At 42.8% G+C, this 18340-nt stretch overlaps 1 protein-coding gene across 3 annotated transcripts in view; it reads right to left on the bottom strand.

Moving 5' to 3' along the window:
* Positions 1-768: 768 nt before the first annotated feature.
* The window catches only part of PIP4K2A (phosphatidylinositol-5-phosphate 4-kinase type 2 alpha), a 194742-nt gene continuing 177170 nt past the window's right edge, over positions 769-18340 (bottom strand). For 2 of the 3 annotated variants that reach the window (XM_049881848.1, XM_049881850.1), the window contains exons 7-10: positions 17153-17266; positions 7927-8170; positions 6074-6177; positions 770-3061 (exon numbers count right to left, since the gene is read on the bottom strand). In XM_049881848.1, the coding sequence (XP_049737805.1) occupies positions 2981-3061; positions 6074-6177; positions 7927-8170; positions 17153-17266 (543 nt within the window). In that variant the 3' untranslated portion in view covers positions 770-2980. Of the gene's footprint in view, positions 3062-6073; positions 6178-7926; positions 8171-17152; positions 17267-18340 lie in introns of all 3 variants that reach the window. The other variant, XM_049881849.1, reaches the window with a different exon arrangement.

Here is an 18340-nt window from a genome sequence, read left to right as displayed (position 1 = left end):
TGACACATAAAAAAATTGGAACCCGATAAAAACATTAGCAAGTTATATGTTAAAGGGTTAGGAAATACATAAATACCATAATAAACATGACACTTTATCTTGAAAAAATCCTGAAATTTACTGGTAGTAGTGGACTTTGGAACGCTTGCAGCTGTTAGGTCATTGTGAAGTGGTAGAATCTACTTGAAATCAGATAGAAAGTTGTCATTCCAGGTGTGGGTGGGTGTGGCTCTAGCGCACGTGGAGAACTGAGGTAGCTGTTAGCTGTTCGAGGTATGTGTTTTGTGTATTCCTACCTAGCTCTGTTCAGCGGGGCGGTTTTCTATGTTCACCAAATGTTTCTTGCAAACAAAACTGAACATTGGCAAATGAGAACTCTGCCTTATGTTCAAAGTGTTCCCTAATATTTCAATCATGTTAAAACAAGTATGTTTTCATGTAGCAGAACTGTGTTTGCTCACCTGCCACCACAATGAAATGCTATGAAAAAGACTCCTATCATCAACGGTATCCCAATAAAATATTAAAAAATGCTGATGCACAGAACTGTAGTTCTGCTTGTTCATCTTTCAGTAAGTCAGTTTCGTCATGGAAGTTTCTATTATTTACTAATGAAATATTTCTAGACAGAAAGACTACATATTACCACAGGCTGGAGCTCAAAAAGTGAAAAGATTCAATTGCATGTTTACTTCTTCAAGGATTAGCTACAGACACTCTCAGTACGGGGTACTTAAAATCCGTCTGCAGTAGAGAGAAACACAATCGAAAGAGAGGAAACAAAGGATTCACCTTGTGAGTCATCAAAGTGCTTTATTTTATAAAGCCCTGCTCCTGTCTGGAGTGTATTTTTAGCACTAGGAGATACAATGCAAACTTCCTCACTCTGTCCAAATAAACAGTTTATCAACAGGAATGAATGACAGAGACTGTTACAGACAAAAATAAAGCATTTTGTAAACTTCTAAAAGCATACACAGATTGGCCACAAAGGAAATAATTATTCAAATAATGTATGTGTACCTTATCTTCACTTCAGGGTCTCTCTTTTGTAGTCTTGGGCCAAAGAAACCACAGTATAACTTCAGAATACTGAAACTGGTTTGATGCCCGAATTAATGGGGCGGGGGGGGGGGGGCGGGGATCAAATCACAGTATCGATTAATTTAAATACATAAGATACAGATTTGTACAGCTATATTACAGTGGCGTTAACATCATCTGTTGAGGGTAACAGCTCTATGTAAATTCATTAGAGAGTAGTAGAGATGGCATTGCTGCTGGCTTCCAAAGGTCCTGTGATTTGCTACTCAACTCGTGCTTTCTGAAGAAAATCCACATACATGGTGCATAAACTCGGTCTTAACAGCACTGAAGTTACTGGAAGAGGCATTATGGCAAGTGGGGTTTGTTGAGTTATAAGTAATTATTGAAGGTTTTTTTTTTTCCTTTCTGAAACTGCCTACAAAAATCATCTGTTTTAAACGAAGAATTTCAAAGGCACAGCTTTAGCACAGTGTATAAGTTGATAACCTATTCTAAGCAAGTCTAATATTTTAGCTCGATGCCTTTCAGAAAATGCAGGAAAGGTTGGTAAATACATGATTGATACTGGAAATTTATAACTTGATTAAACACAAATCAGCACAGTTTAGGGCAATGAATTTACATGACCAGACTTGGGTTAAATATTAAAAAAAAATCATTAGGTTGATAAATGTCTACCTGGAGAAAACAAAACCACTCTTTTCCCTTTGTTGTAAAATATGCTCTACCATGGACTTTGCATAAAGACATTCACTCAAAAACATGACTGCATGAGACAGCTCAAAATACGACAAACATTATTTCACCTACACTGTAAAATCACTTTACATGTAAACTTCAAAAATCACACGCTGTACATTAAATTTTTAGATTCAAAAATATCCCTGTTTTCCTAATAATGTAAACAGTAAAATCGAGGGTTTCAGTTTAAAGGGATAATTCATAACAAAATACCACTGGTGAAAAAATGGTCCAACATAAACATCTTAGAACTCAGATTTGCGTCATTTGGTAGCAGGAGAATCAAGGGTCCTAACGCTTGGCTTGCCTTCCCCTGGGTGGAGATGTAGATACCATTGCCCCGAACTATGCACTTTCCAGGTAAGTTTATTTGTATTTTATAGCATTAATTCCTATATTGCAACATAAGAGGGTAACAATGAAGAAGTTCCAGGTAAGAAACGAGAAGAATGCAGTTTTTCTGGACATAAGTAACCGAGGTGGAAATGGACAGAGTCAGCAGGGCACCCGCTTCTTGCCGGAAGAGGATGGCCACACCCGGGCCAGGGGTCCCGATGCACCGTGCAGAGGCACAGGGCACCCAGGGGAGGCCAGCACCTCCCGCTGGTGCCCAGGGGCTTGTGTTACAACTATTAAGGAGTGTCAGCGTGCGGGGTAGAAGGGTAACATTTGCAGTAAGGTTTTTTTTTTTTCCTTTTTAATCACCATCATTATTATCTTCATTATTATTATGAATACTGTCTCACATCTTTCAATAAAAAAAAAAAAAAAACAGATCCACAGTTTATCGCGGAATGCCAACACGGCTGGTCTGACATGCGTTTCCTCCTTCCCCACATGTACTCATTCACACATTCATTCCTTCATTCATTCCTTCTGCCACAGCTGGGATCAGAGGGCTGCTGCCACAGCACACTCTGACGGAAGCTGGTCTGTTTTAGTTAATTAATTTTTCTTTTTAAAATGCACACATTAAAAAAAAAGTCAGAAATAGCTAGAACTATGCTGGGAAATATCAGGTAGCTGTTAAAGCGAGTAGCCCCCAAATCAGTCATCTTGGCCTGAAGATGTAAACATGGAGGTTTGCTTCCTGTAAGATGAGTGCTTCGCTGAGTTTGGTTTTCATTTTTCCTACATTGAAGCCACCTCTGTTCTTCCCACAGTGCACGTCCGTCCAAGGCAGCCTGGGAGGTTACGTCAAGATGTGGCCAATAAAGTCCAAAAAGCGCTTTGAATACTGTTCTGGGTTCACCGTCGAGATCTCTGCACCAGCCTGGGCAGTAAAGGAAAAGAATATTGATATAACGCTTACGGCTTCCAAAAATTACTACTCAATATCTACCGCTATTTCCAACTGCAGATAAATATAAAGCTAGAATTTTCAAATCTATGCAGCCTCCGCCCTTAGCACCTAGCTACTGAGGCTGGATAGTCAAGGTTCTAACGAATCTGTGTCCGAAGTGTGGCAAAGAGTGGCAGGAACAATAGACGCTATTATCACATCTATTGTGATTGTTGCAACTTAAACTAAATTTATCACATTTGGAATATTTCTACCAAACAGTGAAATCTGTGTGGAACTACATTCAGAAGCCATGGAGATAAAACTTCTGCTTTTCAAGTGAGCAGACTGGAGACACCTTGAGAATGAAAGAAACATGTGGCTTAAGGCAAATTCAGATGACAATGATGTAAGGACTGTGCTTATTTTTCAGGACCCTTTTCGATTAAGACAGAGGTAAGTGGCTGAGTGCTCAAAAACAAGGGGTGACAACAGCAGCAAGGGGTTCCAATGACAGTTGACCCACGGCCAGCATGGAGCTGCCCCAGGTGTTCTTTCCTACTATAACCAGGTGAGACACAACACTGCAGACTGCATCTCCCCATAATGGGAGGGGGCTGGCTTTCCTCAGCAGCAGGGCACAGGGTGCCACTGTTCCTTTCATGGAGACCACCCTCGAGCAAGGAGGTGTGGCCCCTGCAGAAGTTCGGCCAGGGATTTTTACTACTATATGCACATGCTGGCACTCAGACTACAGGGGGTGGCTGGCCAGTTTCCTGAGCTGCAAAGGGCAAGACCAGAGTTTTACTAAGTCACCAGGAGCTATTTTTAGACACTCATGCTCACTGGTCCTGGGTGGTGCAAATGGTTAAGGGTTGGACTACTAATAAAACACGCCCAGCAGCACCTTGGAAGTAAGGCCTAGCAAAAGGTCACAGCCTTGAGAATCCTATGGAGTTCTACTCTTCAAATTGACTTGATGGTAACTAACAACAGCAATATGCTCACTGGGGAACATGTCATTTCCATGTCTGGCCTGGGCTGCCAGGACCTCCACAGAGGAGCCCAGGCCTTGAAGGCAGGGAATGGTTCCAGACAGCAGCTCAACACAACATTCCTTTGCCAAGAATAATGTCTTGTTCTTGCAGACTGCCCACAATTTTAGGCCCCATGGTATATTATGGACCTGAACTGGTGACTTACCAGGGAGACTAAAATGGAACCATATTTGTTATTTGCGATGGTACATTTCACATTTCATATGACATTACATGTTTGAGGATGGGAAGGGATCAAACTTTTACAAGCCATCTGTACCATGTTCAGCCTACTCACCTTATGTATTCCCTCATAAAACCTCATGTATTCTTTCATAAAGCCTCATCCCTTTATTTGCTGAGGAAACCAAAGCCGCAAAAGTATTTCCTTAAGGTCATACAGCTGGGAAGGTGAAACAGGGATTCCAACCCAGCTCTGTCTTTGTCACATACCATGGCTTCCCTAGAAGTGAATGTAGGAATTATCATGGAGCCTTTTAAAGACTCCTCTGAACTCTTGAACTGGATTCAGAATCCAGGAAGGGGGTGGATCATCTGGGAAATCCGTATTTCACAAACAGTACTCGGAAGATTCTGATGCCAACCGTTGGCTGAGAGCTACTGCGTACCCACTGTTACTGATGTGGGATGTCTAACGTGTTCAGGGGGCTGGTTGAGGTCTGGTTCCGTGCTCTGCACATGGCAGGTGCACCATAAGTAGTTGTTGACAGTGTGACTGAAAATGTTCTTTGGCAAATGGAATATGGTCTCAGGTTAGCTCCATTTCAGAGATGACAAGCTGTTTGCTTTTAAAATAAAGAAAAAGAGCCTTTAATAGGGTTTGATTGTTCTGGTTTATATCTGCTGGGAAGCACCTCTCCTCCAGCACTAACAAACCAGGACACAAGTTCATCTGTGTGGGATGGGTTCTCAGACTTCCTCAGCTCATGTGGAAAGCCAAACAGACTCCTGTGACACAGGCATCATTGGATACTTAGCAAATTGTGACATTCAACCAGGCAGATGTGGGTTGCTGGCAGTACAGCGGGGGTAGGTAACACGGAGTAGGTGGCCAGGCTAGGGCCTGGGCAGGAAACACATCCACCACTCACCAGCTATGCGACCCTGGCAAGTAACCTTTCAAGTGGTCTTCCTCAGTTTCTTCAAATGTCAAACGGGGATGACTCTAGGGTCTCCCTTACAGTCTTATTGGGGGAACTCAGCAAGTTAATGGGTACCTAACAACAACAACAGTTGTCATCAAGTTGATTTGACTCATGGCCCCATGCATTGCGGAGCAGAACCGTATTCCGTAGCGTTTTCAAAGCTGTGACCTTTTGGAAGCAGATCTCATCAGGCCTGTCTTCCAAGGCACATCTGGGTGGGTTCAAACTGCCAACCTTTCGGTTAGTAGTCCAGCATTTAACTGTTTGTGACACGCAGGGGCTCCTAGAATAGTGATAACCCAGAGCAAACATGATAAAGATGGGGATTAATACTATTAAACTTTGATGTTACACTCGAAAAATTCGTAAATAGAAAAATACAATTTGCTGTGAGGAAAGAAAAATTACACTTCATTATTCTGCAAGTATCTTAAGCAGGTAATAGTGCTTTAGTCTTGAACACTTGATACTTAAACACTTATCTTCCACTTTTATCTGTAAGTGTTTTTTCAAACCAAAAAAGAATGTACATAGTATTCTAGTGATGTACGTGTCTATTAATATCCCCGGTGTGTAAAAAGACCAGCTCAGGCTGAGTTTCCCTGCCTTGCCGGTAAGACGGGGATTAGTGGTCAGTCGGCATTTGCTGGCTTGAATCTTGTACTCAGAACATGACCCCCTGCAGGTAATGGGAATTTGAACAACTCGCTTAGAAAGGAGCTGACCTGGAGCTGGTCCCTGTAGCACAGGTAACATCAAGCGCCCACAGAGAGTAGAAGGAAACAGAGCGGGATACTTACGCCATGCTTAACGGTTTTTGCTGCGTGGGCAGCTTTCTTTTTTGCATCATAATGAGTAAGAATGTCAATAATCGCCATAAAGTACACCTCTTTCCTGGGTGAGTCTGTAAAGGGATGAGAACAGTGATTGGGGGGAAGTGCAGGCTGGAGCAGAAGGGTTCAGGCATTCAGTGGGGTGGGAATAGGAAGGGGTCTAGAAATGAAAGGTACTGCAGCTGTTTTACGAGTTCAGGTAACTCCTCCATGGTCCTACTAAAAAGACAGCTTAACCCTCTGTACCTGGTCCTTTTTCACTGTAGAAACGAAATTAAGGAACATATTCAATGCCTCTGGTTATTAACAGCAGAGGTCCAAGACTGGGATTCTTTCTTTTTTTTTTTTTGCTAATATGTATTTTCTCGAATGACTTTTTATTGCTTTAGTGTAAAAAAAAAAAAAAAAACCTGTTTTTAAAATAAAGACTCTATAAAACAAGTAGAGCTAATTATGCTCATCGATCTTTTTCTACCCTTAGATGCCACCGCTCACAATCACTTCTCACCGGATACAGTATCAGAACGGGATAAATGCACATATTACCTCCAACATCTATTCCCTACAGATTTCCACAAATTTGCAATAAGGAGAGTACATTTAACTATGAAGAAACAGTTTGTTGAGCAAAATAAAAATGAAATAAAACATAACTCAAACCCACTCGGTTGATATGCCAACTGAGATTTTTTTTTTTAAACAATGAAGAACCATAATTTTTATTACTCAAAAATAAGAGGTCTGTTTTTATCGTCTCTAAAATATTCTGGCTCTTTAACGTGTAAGTACCTAACATAAAAAAACAAACAAAAAAACTCACTGCTCTCGAGTTGATTCTGACTCATAGCTACCCTATAGGACAGAGAAGAACTGTCCCATAGAGTTTCCAGGCAGCACCTGGTGGATTTGAACCAAACATAATAAATTCCTTCAAATATCCAGTCACCTAGGTATTGATTAACACTGACCCCACTCTACAGCAGAGGGCCCCAGACCCCTTAGTGCAGAATAGCAGAGGGCAGGCCTAGCCGCCAATCAAAGGGTTCCTTCCCCATACACTAGGGCCTGGCTTCGGGGCTCCTAGGAAAGAAGGAGCTGCAGGTGATGACATGCCTGCCTGGTAAGTTTCCATGTGGGACTCTGACTGGACCACATATATGTACCTAGCTCAGGACAGATTCATGATGCTTTTGACTCATATAAAAGTGAGGACAGCTTACATATTAGTTGTTGTGATCTGTCTAGTCGATTCTGACTCTTAGTGACTTTGTGCCTGAGTAGAACTGCCCCATATTGTTTCCTAGGCTGAATCTTTATGACAGTAAATTGCCAGGTCTTTTCTCCTGTGGAGTGGCTGGTGGGTTTGAGCTGCCAACCTTTTGGTTAGCAGCCAAGTGCTTAACCATTGTGCCATCAGTGTTCTCTGTATATATACCCTCCCCTCATATATACATATATACACATATGCATACACACAGATTATATTATTTAAAAAATATGTCTTACATGTTACCTACATTTATATAAATAAGCGTCAGTGTTTTTGTGTATACATATGTACATGTTGTATATATAAAATTTTGCGGTTTTACTCTATAACACCAACATCACAAAATTCAAAGACCTCATCACATTTCATTTTAAAACCAGAAATTACAGTTACCTTCAATATACTCTAGTTCCCAAAATCAACTTATTTGGACCCTTGAGAATGAGTGTTGCAGCATACTTTTAACTGGGGTTATGACTGCTGGTAGACAACAATGCAAAAGATCAAACCACTCCATATATAAAGAGAGTTCATAATTAATTAAGCTTACTTTCATGGCATTTTATTCCATAAACATCAATGTTGGGATCAAATTCCCCCGGAGCCAAGGGCGGTGAGCTGTTCAGCGTGTTTCCTGGACTGTCTGGAGGGGTTCCCACGGGGTGGGTCCCATCGCTTTCCCCTTCCTCCTCCCCGTCATTCTCTTCACACTCAACCTCTTCTTGTTCAGCTCTCTCAACATCGTGAATTCCCACCAGGAGGCTGTAGTCCATGAGCTTTAACTGGGCAAGAAACTGGAAGGTGGGGCATGACACCATCAGTTATAAAACTTAAAACAAAAACCAAGATTCAAAAAAAAAAAAAAAGAAACAAGACAACAGTGTCAGGAAAAACGCGAAAAGGGGAAGGCCGTGCGTTAAGGGGCAGAGCGGTGAGGAGAAGAGAGAGCGTCTTTAAAAGGTGGCGTGGAGCTGGGCTTGGTGGGAGCTCTGGTGCTCTCAGACTCCCAGGCAGCTTCCCTGGCCAGAAATGCACGCAGCCTCACGGTTTGGGCTGGCTCAAAGCAAGTATTAAGTTCCTTGAAATGCAATGCTGGATGCCGAGAGGTATGCGTTTATCGCACTGAGGATGGATTATACCAAAGAGCAGAGAGTAAGACTGGCAAGAAAGACACACTGAGAAGGGCAAGAGAAAGTTTCTCCCAACAATTAAGATCAGCTAATGGCAAAAAACAGGGACCTCCCAAGTAGTTTCCAGCAATCTCTCAGAATGGTTTGTGAAAGCACTTTGCAATTCAGCACACTCCACTGAGAAGATTATAATGCTGCCGATCACAAATAAGTGAGTGCCCAAATGTCTCAATCAACTAGCAAATGCACTGTGTCGCTACGCTGGTGACTTACACAGGCCTTCTGTCTTTCCTGAAGCCCTGGTGGCGCAGTGGTAAAGCGTTTGGCTGCTAACCAAAAGGTCGGCAGTTTGAATCCACCAGCTGCTCCTTAGAAACCCTGTGGGGCAGTTTTACTCTGTCTTCTAGGGTCTCTATAAGTTGGAATTGACTCAACAGCAACGGGGTTTCTTTTTTTTTGGTTTTGGTTCTGTCCTTCTCATGGGTACAGAAGGTGGTTTGCTTTCCACGAGGCACCTCAGGTCCAGGATTCCCGTTCTCTCTCCCTGTCCTGTTCCAGACAAGGCTATACTATAACATGGGAGCAAGACAGTTCTGTAGGCTTGGCTACTCTTGTCTGCCAAGTTCTTTTTTTGACTTTTCATGCCATGATGTTTCTTTTTCCTTCTTTTTAAGTAGATACACTGAGACACGTGACCTTAAGTGCAACGTTCTACTTGATCAATTAAAATGTGGACAGTATTACTGAGGGCAAAGTATGGCAGCCCATCTGCTGGTTGGAACTAACAGGCCCTGTCTCCAGCTGGCTGGCTCCGTCCAGGACAATTCAGCTCAGACTCTGGCCTTGCGGGCTAGGAGGCGCGTGGCCCTGACTCTCGGAGAACGTGGTGCCAGCCCCACTCCGCTGATGCAGAGCAGCTGACCCACCTGGTAGAGTTTAGAAAACTTCTTTATACAAAGGGTCAGCCTATAAAAGTGCAGGTCTTCAAGTTCTGGCAGAAAAAAATCACCCTGCTGAGACCTGGAAGAACAGCCGCGTCCCCTTGAAGACAAGGAGGAGAGGTGCTAGGAGCACAGGGTTGCTTCAGCTTCCCTCGGGGAGAAACGCACAGCCCAGCTGTTGCCTAAGCCTTCAATTCTGCGTCTGTGGCAGTCAGCACAGGCAGCCTCTCTGCCTGCTCATCCCCCCTTCCATGGCTCCCATTGCCTCTTTCCCACCATGAGCCCCCGGGGGCCAGCTCAATCTCCCCGTTTGTTTCGAACTTGGAAAAAAACAAATGACACAAATCTTACATTCAGAGACTTAAGCAAGGTAGAAGAAATCTGTTTATTTAAAAATAGATAGAAGGAGGCCCTTTATTAAAACAGAGGGCCTGTATCCCAGGGAGCTGAGCTCCTGCTCAGGGCCGGGCCTCAAGTCAGGTTTTTGAGCCCCAGAAAGGAGGCCGCTTCTCCTGCCCATGGCTTTCCCCCAAACTCTCTCCTTACAGGAATCACTGAGCTGACTTTTCCATTTATACCCCCACCCTCCAAGCAGGCTGTTTCTTTCTCGTGGTCAAAGAATACTCATCCTCTCGTCAAATCTGGCAGCAGCTGGGCTCCAGAGTGTAGGCGGCCATGGCCGTGCCTGTGCAGGCGAGCAGCCTCAAGAGAGTAATAAAGTTTTATAGAGAAGTTTAAGAGAATAATAAAGCTTTACTCTGTTACCAACGCAGTGCCTGCCACCCAGCTTCTCAGTTATCTGTCTGCTTTACACGGGGCCCATGGGTGTGGGAGAGAAGGAGCCACTACTGGGCATAGAAGGAGCCACTACTGGGCACAGACGGCTGACCTCACACAGCGCAGGCGCTGGGGTCCCCACGTGAGAGAGCACACAGACATGGAAAGATGAGGAATAACCTGCCCAAGGATCTAGAGCTAAGAAGCAGTAAATTCAAGATTCTAATTCAAAGCCCACGTCCTTTCTGCTGTAGTGTGCTGCCTCCAGAGGCTACACCGAGGCAGATCTCCCCCAGTCTTGTTCTTTACAATACCCCTAAGAGAAATGCTGAGTTAAACAAAGACAAACGGTGTCTGACTGAGGAGGGAGTCTCTCACTGCCCAGGAGCATGCTGAGATTCCAAGGGGGCAGAAACCCAGTCAGCAGCACTCCTCATACCGACTTGATCGTGGAACCCCCCTTAGAGTACCTTGTAGGCCTTAGGTTTAAGAAACATATTTGGAAAACGATTGCAATAGAGGGTAGTGGATCACATCTCAACAATCAGGAGACTGGGATGGCGAGGTGCTCACTTGGTGACCCCACTTCTGCCCAATCTGTTGTCCCAAAGCTTCAAGGAAGCTGTGCCAGGGGCTGAGTTCACCTCTGGGCTCCTGGAGAAAAGGGCCTTTCTTATCTGTCTCCTCCATTGCCTCCCCATGCTGAGCATGGTGCCTGGCCCCTACCCCTTTCCTAGGGTATCTCTGTCTGCCCCCACCCTGCTGCCAGCCTGGAAGCCCTGCAGAGGCAGGAGGCAGAGCTGGGAGGCAGGAGGCTGCCAGGTAGTAACATCTCCCCCAGAGTCCTTGTGTGCACTGTGGGTGAAGATTGGGTGGGGCCAGGTCCTGCTTGGGAAAGGCCCTCCTCCCCGACCTCTGCTCCCTCTGGGTCCTTGGAAGCTTCCTGGGGAGTGCTAAAAGTGTGTGCTGCCTGAACTTCCCCCTCCAGTCCTTTGGAAAAGGAAGATGTTTTCAAAATGCAAATTTCATGATGTCATACCCCTGCTTAAGACCTTTCAATGGTGCCCCATTATTCACAGGGCAAAAACAAAACTCTACCGTGGCCAGGAGGCCTGAAGAGTTTGGCCCATCGCTTCTCTGGCTCATCTTAAGCCCCACCTCCTACCCTCATCTCTGGTCCACACTACCTCCTCCTTGGCCATTAGACCTCAGCTCCAGGGGCCCTCACTCAGGGAAGCTTTTCCTGACTCCCTGGCCAGGGTACACCCCCAGGTGGTGGGCATTTACAGCATCACATATTTCTCCTTAATGGCCCTTGGGTTAGCTGCACATTCACTTTGTTAGATTATTTCAGTCACACTGTCTTCCCCAAACACGGCAGTAGGGACGGCAGGTGAGGGCACAGGTCCTGTATGCTTTTGCTCTCCCACATTCCTAACTCCCAGCAAGTGATGGGCTCCTGGTACCAGTTCCAACTGCCAGGACAGCCCCACGTGATGGGCTCCCGGTACCAGTTCCAGCTGCCAGGACAGCCCCATGTGTGTGTAGAACTGTGCTCCACAGAGCTTTCAATGCTGATTTGCAAAGTAGATTGTCAAGCCTTTCTTCCGAGGTGCCTCTGGGTGGTCTCAAACTTCCAACCTTTTGGTTAGAAGCTGAGTGCGGTAACTGTTTGCACAACCCAGGGACTCTGAGCTCATGGGAAACACTCTGTATTTATTGAAGGAATGAATGGGATGCCTGTTTCTTCTTCCCCAGTTCATCCTTAACTCTTCCCATTTCCCCCTAGCTCGTCATCGTCAATCAGTAACAACCAAAACCAAATAAAAACAAAGAACGAAGCAACAACAACAAAAATCTTTGTTTGAGATTGCAAGCAGCAGCAACTATGGGAAGCATAATAAGGCCATTTACAATGCATCTGTGCTCTCCAGAACAGGATCTCCCTTTTAACATGGAGGTCTACTGTTTGACCTTCAGCCATTTGACTTTCAAATAAACTTTCAAGTGCGCTTTGTGTACAAGAGTAAAGGGCTGCCTGTAATTAACTTGCCAAAGGTCAGGCAGGGAAGGATGGCCTCGGGGATGAGTTGCACGCCATGGCGGGTCCCCAGGCCCAAGCCTTCCCCGCCTGTCTGTGCTGCTCACAAAGGTGGTGCAGGCCTGGAGCTCATTTCCTGGGCCTCTAAGCATGCGGTCTGACCACTGCGGGGGCTCCTCTTCCAGGAAGGAAATGCTTGTACCTAATAAATACAAGTACAGCCAGCTCCCAGCGCTACTTACTAAACCATAATGAAATGAAAAATGCATCTCTAGGCGAGAAGCTCTTCTGACACTACCCAAGAAAATCGAGGAAACCGATTTCAATCCCAATTGGGCATTATACATGTTTTCAAACCTATGAGACTACGGTACAGAAATTGAAAAGACCAAGTACAGTACAGTGGTTAAGAGTACAGGCTTTGCTTATGGGGTGGTCCATTTATTATTTTTTCATTAAAGTATTAAAGTATGGTGAAAAAAAGAGTATAGACTTTAGAGTCAGATAGGAGATTAAATCTTGTATCTGTCACCTACCAGCTATGTGACTTGACAATTAGTTCACTTCTCTGAGCTTTAGCTGTTCTAACTATAAAACGGGACAGTACCATTCACCTTAAAGGGGTGTGGAAAGGACTAAAAGGGATACTATGGCTAAGACAATGAACACAATACCTCGAATGTGACAATGGAAGCTGCTATTGTAACTGTCCGTACTGCTGTTATTATGGTCAAAGGCCTTCTTCACCAAGTATGCAGATTTAAACATGGGTTCAAGTCAGGTAGGGTAAGAGGAGAAGCATGTGGAAAACCCTGCTGAATGATTTGCTCTTATCTTATGAAAGTCGTTTTAAATCTCTCCTGAAGCAGAGTGAAATAAAAGGTGTCAGTAAGTCGGAGATTTTTGTTAGGTAAATTCTTGTTCAGTATCATGAAACTACTGTGGACTGGAAGCTTATGGGTTGAGGGAGAAGATGAAAGAAAGGGAACAGGGCCCACTGTGGTGTTTTGCCTCAAGCTGATTTTAGGGACTTAATAGTCATGCTTCACTTAACGTCCACAATATGTTCTGCAAAATAGGACATTATGTGATTTGAACATTATGAGAACACCATATTATGTACTTAGCAAAGCTATGTCCGGTTTCCGACTGGGATTTCTGAACTCTATTATAACCTTATGGGACCATGGACGTATATCCGGTCAGATGCTGCCAAATGGCTGTTATACGGGGCATGACCACATACTTCCTCTTTACTCTGTTCATCCCTTTAAACTTCTAACTCAAACGTATTGATTTTTTAAGTACATGGATCCCAAAGCTTGAAGATTTAACAATCTTTGCAATCTTTTGTTCTCCCTTCTTCTCTTCCCCTCCAACTTCATAATAATTACCCGACAGACCCTTAATCTGCCACTTTTTCCTTCAGAATATCCCACCTAATCTGATTCCTTACTGACTAATTCCTCATTAGGCCTAATCTTTGTGTTAGTATCCTCCTCAAGATCTTTACCAGCCCTGGTACAAACTCTCCTAGAAAACGATGTGGCAAAGGAGCAGTTAATAAACTATCCTTCATAACAGATTTAAATTAACTTTTTCCTCACTTGTTTTGCTAACACATTTGTTCCACTGAATTACTGCTTCGAACACATCTGTGATGTAGAATTAAAATTCCAATCAGCCTATATAAGAGTTATATTTGGCCACTTGTCAAAAATCACAATAATCCTCCTTTGGAGTATTTATCAGAAAACAAAGTCTCAACTGCGCTCTCAGAAATATTTAAAATTTTCCTTTTGTATCAGAGTTAGGAGTGTGGCCTCCGACTACCTCAAATCCCAGTTTGAAGTTAGTAGCTGTGTGTGTCTGGGCAAATTACTTAGCATCTCTGGACTCAGTTTTCTTATCAATCAACCAGGGATAATAACAGTGCCTGTCCTCAATGGAGTTGCTTTAAGGATGAAAAGAGATAAGGCGTGCATGTGCAGGACTCAGGCTCTATAAGCTCCACAAATGCTGGCTGCCACCCCGCCCCACCCCCCCCACCCCATTCTATGGTTGTGGGACCATAATTGTGAGTGAGTTCAGATGCCCTGTGAGAGGCGCTCTCAGATACCACGCAAGGAGCACAGTTCTGTGCTGTGTGACATTTGCATCTCATTGTGAGCCAATGAGAGGCGCGGTCAGCGCTGACTTTCCAGGGTCATAATCAGGGTTGAAAGCAGGCCAGTCAGAAGGCAAACCGATTCCCACTCTCCACAGAGCACTTGTTTGGAGGAAAGTTTATGTTTAGTTGGGTACGAAGCTCTCTGCACAGCATACTGACAGTAGAAAGGGATTTCAATTGTAGAAAACAGAAGCTAGATTCTCGGATGAAATTCTTTTCTTTTCTCTACAGAAATGGATCATTTATTGTGCCACAATAAACTCAGGCCTGCTTTAAGCATTAGGTTAAAAGAAAAGAAAAACTGTACTCAACTCCAACAGTTAAGCCAGTCAGCTAAATTAGAAACCATGGAATTGATGAAAAAAGAAAACCAGATTAAATTCTAGCCTCATTATCAAGATCAGATGCCAAGCTACTTCACCATAATTACCTGCTTAAAAATTTAATGATGCTTTTGCATGAATTTCCAAACTAAGATACTGTTATCATCCATTGAGAATATTTCTTAATGAAAGAATGCTTTCTGCTCTGCCTCCATTTCAACAAAACAGCTAAGTGCCAGTGCCATGTATGGGATTCAACTATCCAAATCCTCTAATCAACGACATTATTAGAGACAACAAAAGAGCTAAGAGGATCCTTATGTAATTCAACTGTAAATGTGAACTGCTTGAGTTACATTATTCCTGGGAGTCTAAATATCATAGTGATATATGGCAAGAGAAAAAAAAAGATGAAAACGATTTTTTGGCAAGTCACTGATAACCCTAAGGGGTATTTACCATAATTACTAAAATAGTAGCATTCTTAGATCAAAGATTTACTGATTAATCAATAAAAATTCAAAAGAGAGTATGTTTACCTATGGTACTTGGTTATCAGATCAAATCAGCCCTAAAGCAAGGAAGAAATGCCTAACCAATATGCATTTTAATAACTCCTGACAACTGAGGAAAAACAAATGTTCATTAATGAAAGGCTGAAAAAAATGTTACATGATAAAAACAGACATTTGAATTTACCTTTTTTTTTTTAAAGTAGACAGTTGCAGCCCTCACAAATAACCAATATTAAGGTTCTAATCCAAACATGTATATCATGAAAAAATAATGTAAACATTTTTTATTCAGATACTTATGATCTAAAAATAATTACGAACTAACTTGGTGAGTCTGAGTGCCTTGCAATGAAAGCGCTATTAGAAGACTAAAAAGGAGATTACGACGTTGCTCTGCTTTCACGGGAAGCACCATCTAATGTGTGATATTCAGTCTTTGACTCAAGTCGTTTCAACTGTTTTTGTTTAATGACATGAAAACATCTTTCTACAAAGCCTCTTTCCAAGTAGCAGATCTGTGCTAGTGTGAGGCGAATAGTATTTGGAAGTTTAAAAAGAAAATGGACACACACATATGAACAAGAGTAACAGCTAAGAACAACTCAGTTTAGTCATTGCCTAGATGATTACAATTGTCGTTGCACTGTCTTGTAACTCAACAACTTCCAAGATGATAACCACTTTTCCTGAATTTATCTCTCAATTATTTATTTTTTTTCTCTATTTCTAAAAGAAGAAATAAGGAAGCCCAATGGGAAAGCTGCAATAGAGAAAATGACAGGAAAGACATGTTTTCTATTCTTAAGCAAAACAATGCTTAAAAAGAAAACTCCTTCATTATAGACTAAAAACCTGTTTTATTGTATTATTTTATCCACCACCCACAAGTGTTCAAAACTGCCCTTGTGCAGTTTTCCCATGATGAGCCGAGGCTGGCTTGCTAGACCTAATGATACTGTTCATAGCAGCTGGTGAAAATATTCAAAGCACTAAGCTACTGAGGTTGAGTTTACCAACACTGAGATGTGGTTTCCAAAAACCAAACCTGTTGCTGTCTAGTCAATTCCGACTCATAGTGACTCTACAGGACAAAGTAGAACTGCCCCAAAGGGTTTCCAAGGCTGCAATCTTTATGGAAGCAGACTGCTGTGTCTTTCTCTGGCAGAGCGGCTTGTGGGTTTGAACTGTTGACCTTGCGGTTAGCAGCTGACAGCCAAACCACTGTACCACCAGAGTTCCTTGAGATACAGTTTAGAGGGGGAAAAACCCAAAACTCAAACATTACTAAACAGGCGTTTTTGAAATGTTCTGCTGTTTGACAGAATTCAATACTCTGCCTACCCCTCTCCCTTCACCCAGTCTGGTTTCTCTGGGCAGGCCAGTCTCAGTGGGCTTTAACTACTCACAGACCATCCTACTGACAAAGAATTTGGGAACTTGAGGGTGGGGTGCCCATCAGAAGATGGAAGGTGCTTTCTTTTGTTTGTTATCTAAAGGAGAGAGCTGCTGAGCCAGTATATTTCTTTTTTGAGTCTGATCACATGAGTCATACCTATTTATATGTGATTTTGATAACGTAGAACATATATTGGAAACCCTGGTGGCGTAGCAGTTAAGTGCTACGGCTGCTAACCGAGAGGTTGGCAGTTTGAATCCGCCAGGCACTCCTTGGAAACTCTATCGGGCAGTTCTACTCTGTCCTGTAGGGTAGCTATGAGTCGGAATCGACTCGACAGCAATAGGTTTGGTTTGGTTTGGGTTAAAAAAACATATATTTGTACTAGTTGCAGATTTAAATACATAGTTTTAAAAATCTCCTAAAAACCAACAATGTTGACTTGCATACAACTGAGGTATCCTTTACATTGATTTTTCTTACCTCAACATCCTTTTTCAGTTTTTCCAGGAACACTTTTTTGTTGTTGTCATCAATATAAATCTTTTGGCCCTCATTAATGAAATCATTATCCTTTAAAGTTGGCAGTTCTTTGGCCTAAAACAAATGAGGAAAAGAAAAAGAATGAAGTTTGAATAAAATCTAAAAAACACTTATGCCTTCCAACCCTCGTAAGTAAGTAAGTTTGTCCTCTTCACTGCAGGGGCTGTACCCAAGTCAATGGAACGTGAGGTGGTTTGACTACCGCAAGGGGGCACCAGTGAGCTATGACCACTGGACGCATAAACACTAGGAATGTAGGGTCAGACATAATATTATGAGGCTTTGTAAGGTTTCTTATTTTTTTATAGGGATGAACCTGACTGCTTTCTTGGACTCGCTTTCTTACAAGCAGTCTTCTAAGTATAGAATTTGTATTCTTGGAATACCTTGTCAGGAACCTTCAATTTTCTTCCTGGTATCAGTCCAACTCTAAAGGGTAGTTGCTGCAGGGTTCATGTTACAAACAGCATATTATGTTGTCTTAAAAAAGCCCCATCCATAATCATCTAATTTCTGATTCAAGGAGAACACGCGGCCAGAGTTAGCCATCTACCCTGCCAAGTCTTCTTGTTCACAAGAGGAAAGTCTGCTCTCCTTTGGACGATGTCAAAGAAAAATGTTATCACTGAACATAAAACACAGTAAGATGAGAATTTACAAATAAATAAGAGATTGAGCTAGTAAGTAAATTGTACTTCTGCTGACCAATGCGAAGTAATGGGTAACTGCCAAAGTATGGGTTATGGAAGAAAAAGCTAAGTTGCACTATGGCATATAGCATGTAGGCAAATAATTTTAAAGTAGTGTGGATTATTCTATTTAACTTGGTGCAACTTGCATTCTGAGAGTTCAAAATCAATCAAAACCCTTCCCTTCCTTTTAGCTAAACATCGTTGATTTTTCCCAGTTGAAAGGAATCCAACATAATATACTGTCTTTCTTGGTGTATCAGTGAACCTCTGAATGGCTCTCTTCTCTATAAAGTGGAACCAAATGAAAAAGAATAATCCAAGGAAAGAACCTATTCTCCTTCCTGGCCACTACACTGCCACCCCTTCTTCAGAGTGATAAAAGAAAACCTACCGGGTGTATCTATCTACTGACTCTTTCTTTAAAGCCTAAGCTGCT

The sequence above is a fragment of the Elephas maximus genome, chromosome 4 (assembly GCF_024166365.1).
Source record: "Elephas maximus indicus isolate mEleMax1 chromosome 4, mEleMax1 primary haplotype, whole genome shotgun sequence".
NCBI classification, from domain to species: Eukaryota; Metazoa; Chordata; class Mammalia; order Proboscidea; family Elephantidae; genus Elephas; species Elephas maximus.
The sequence above is the reverse complement of the archived record's forward strand: the minus strand, read 5'-3'. Positions and strand labels throughout refer to the sequence as shown.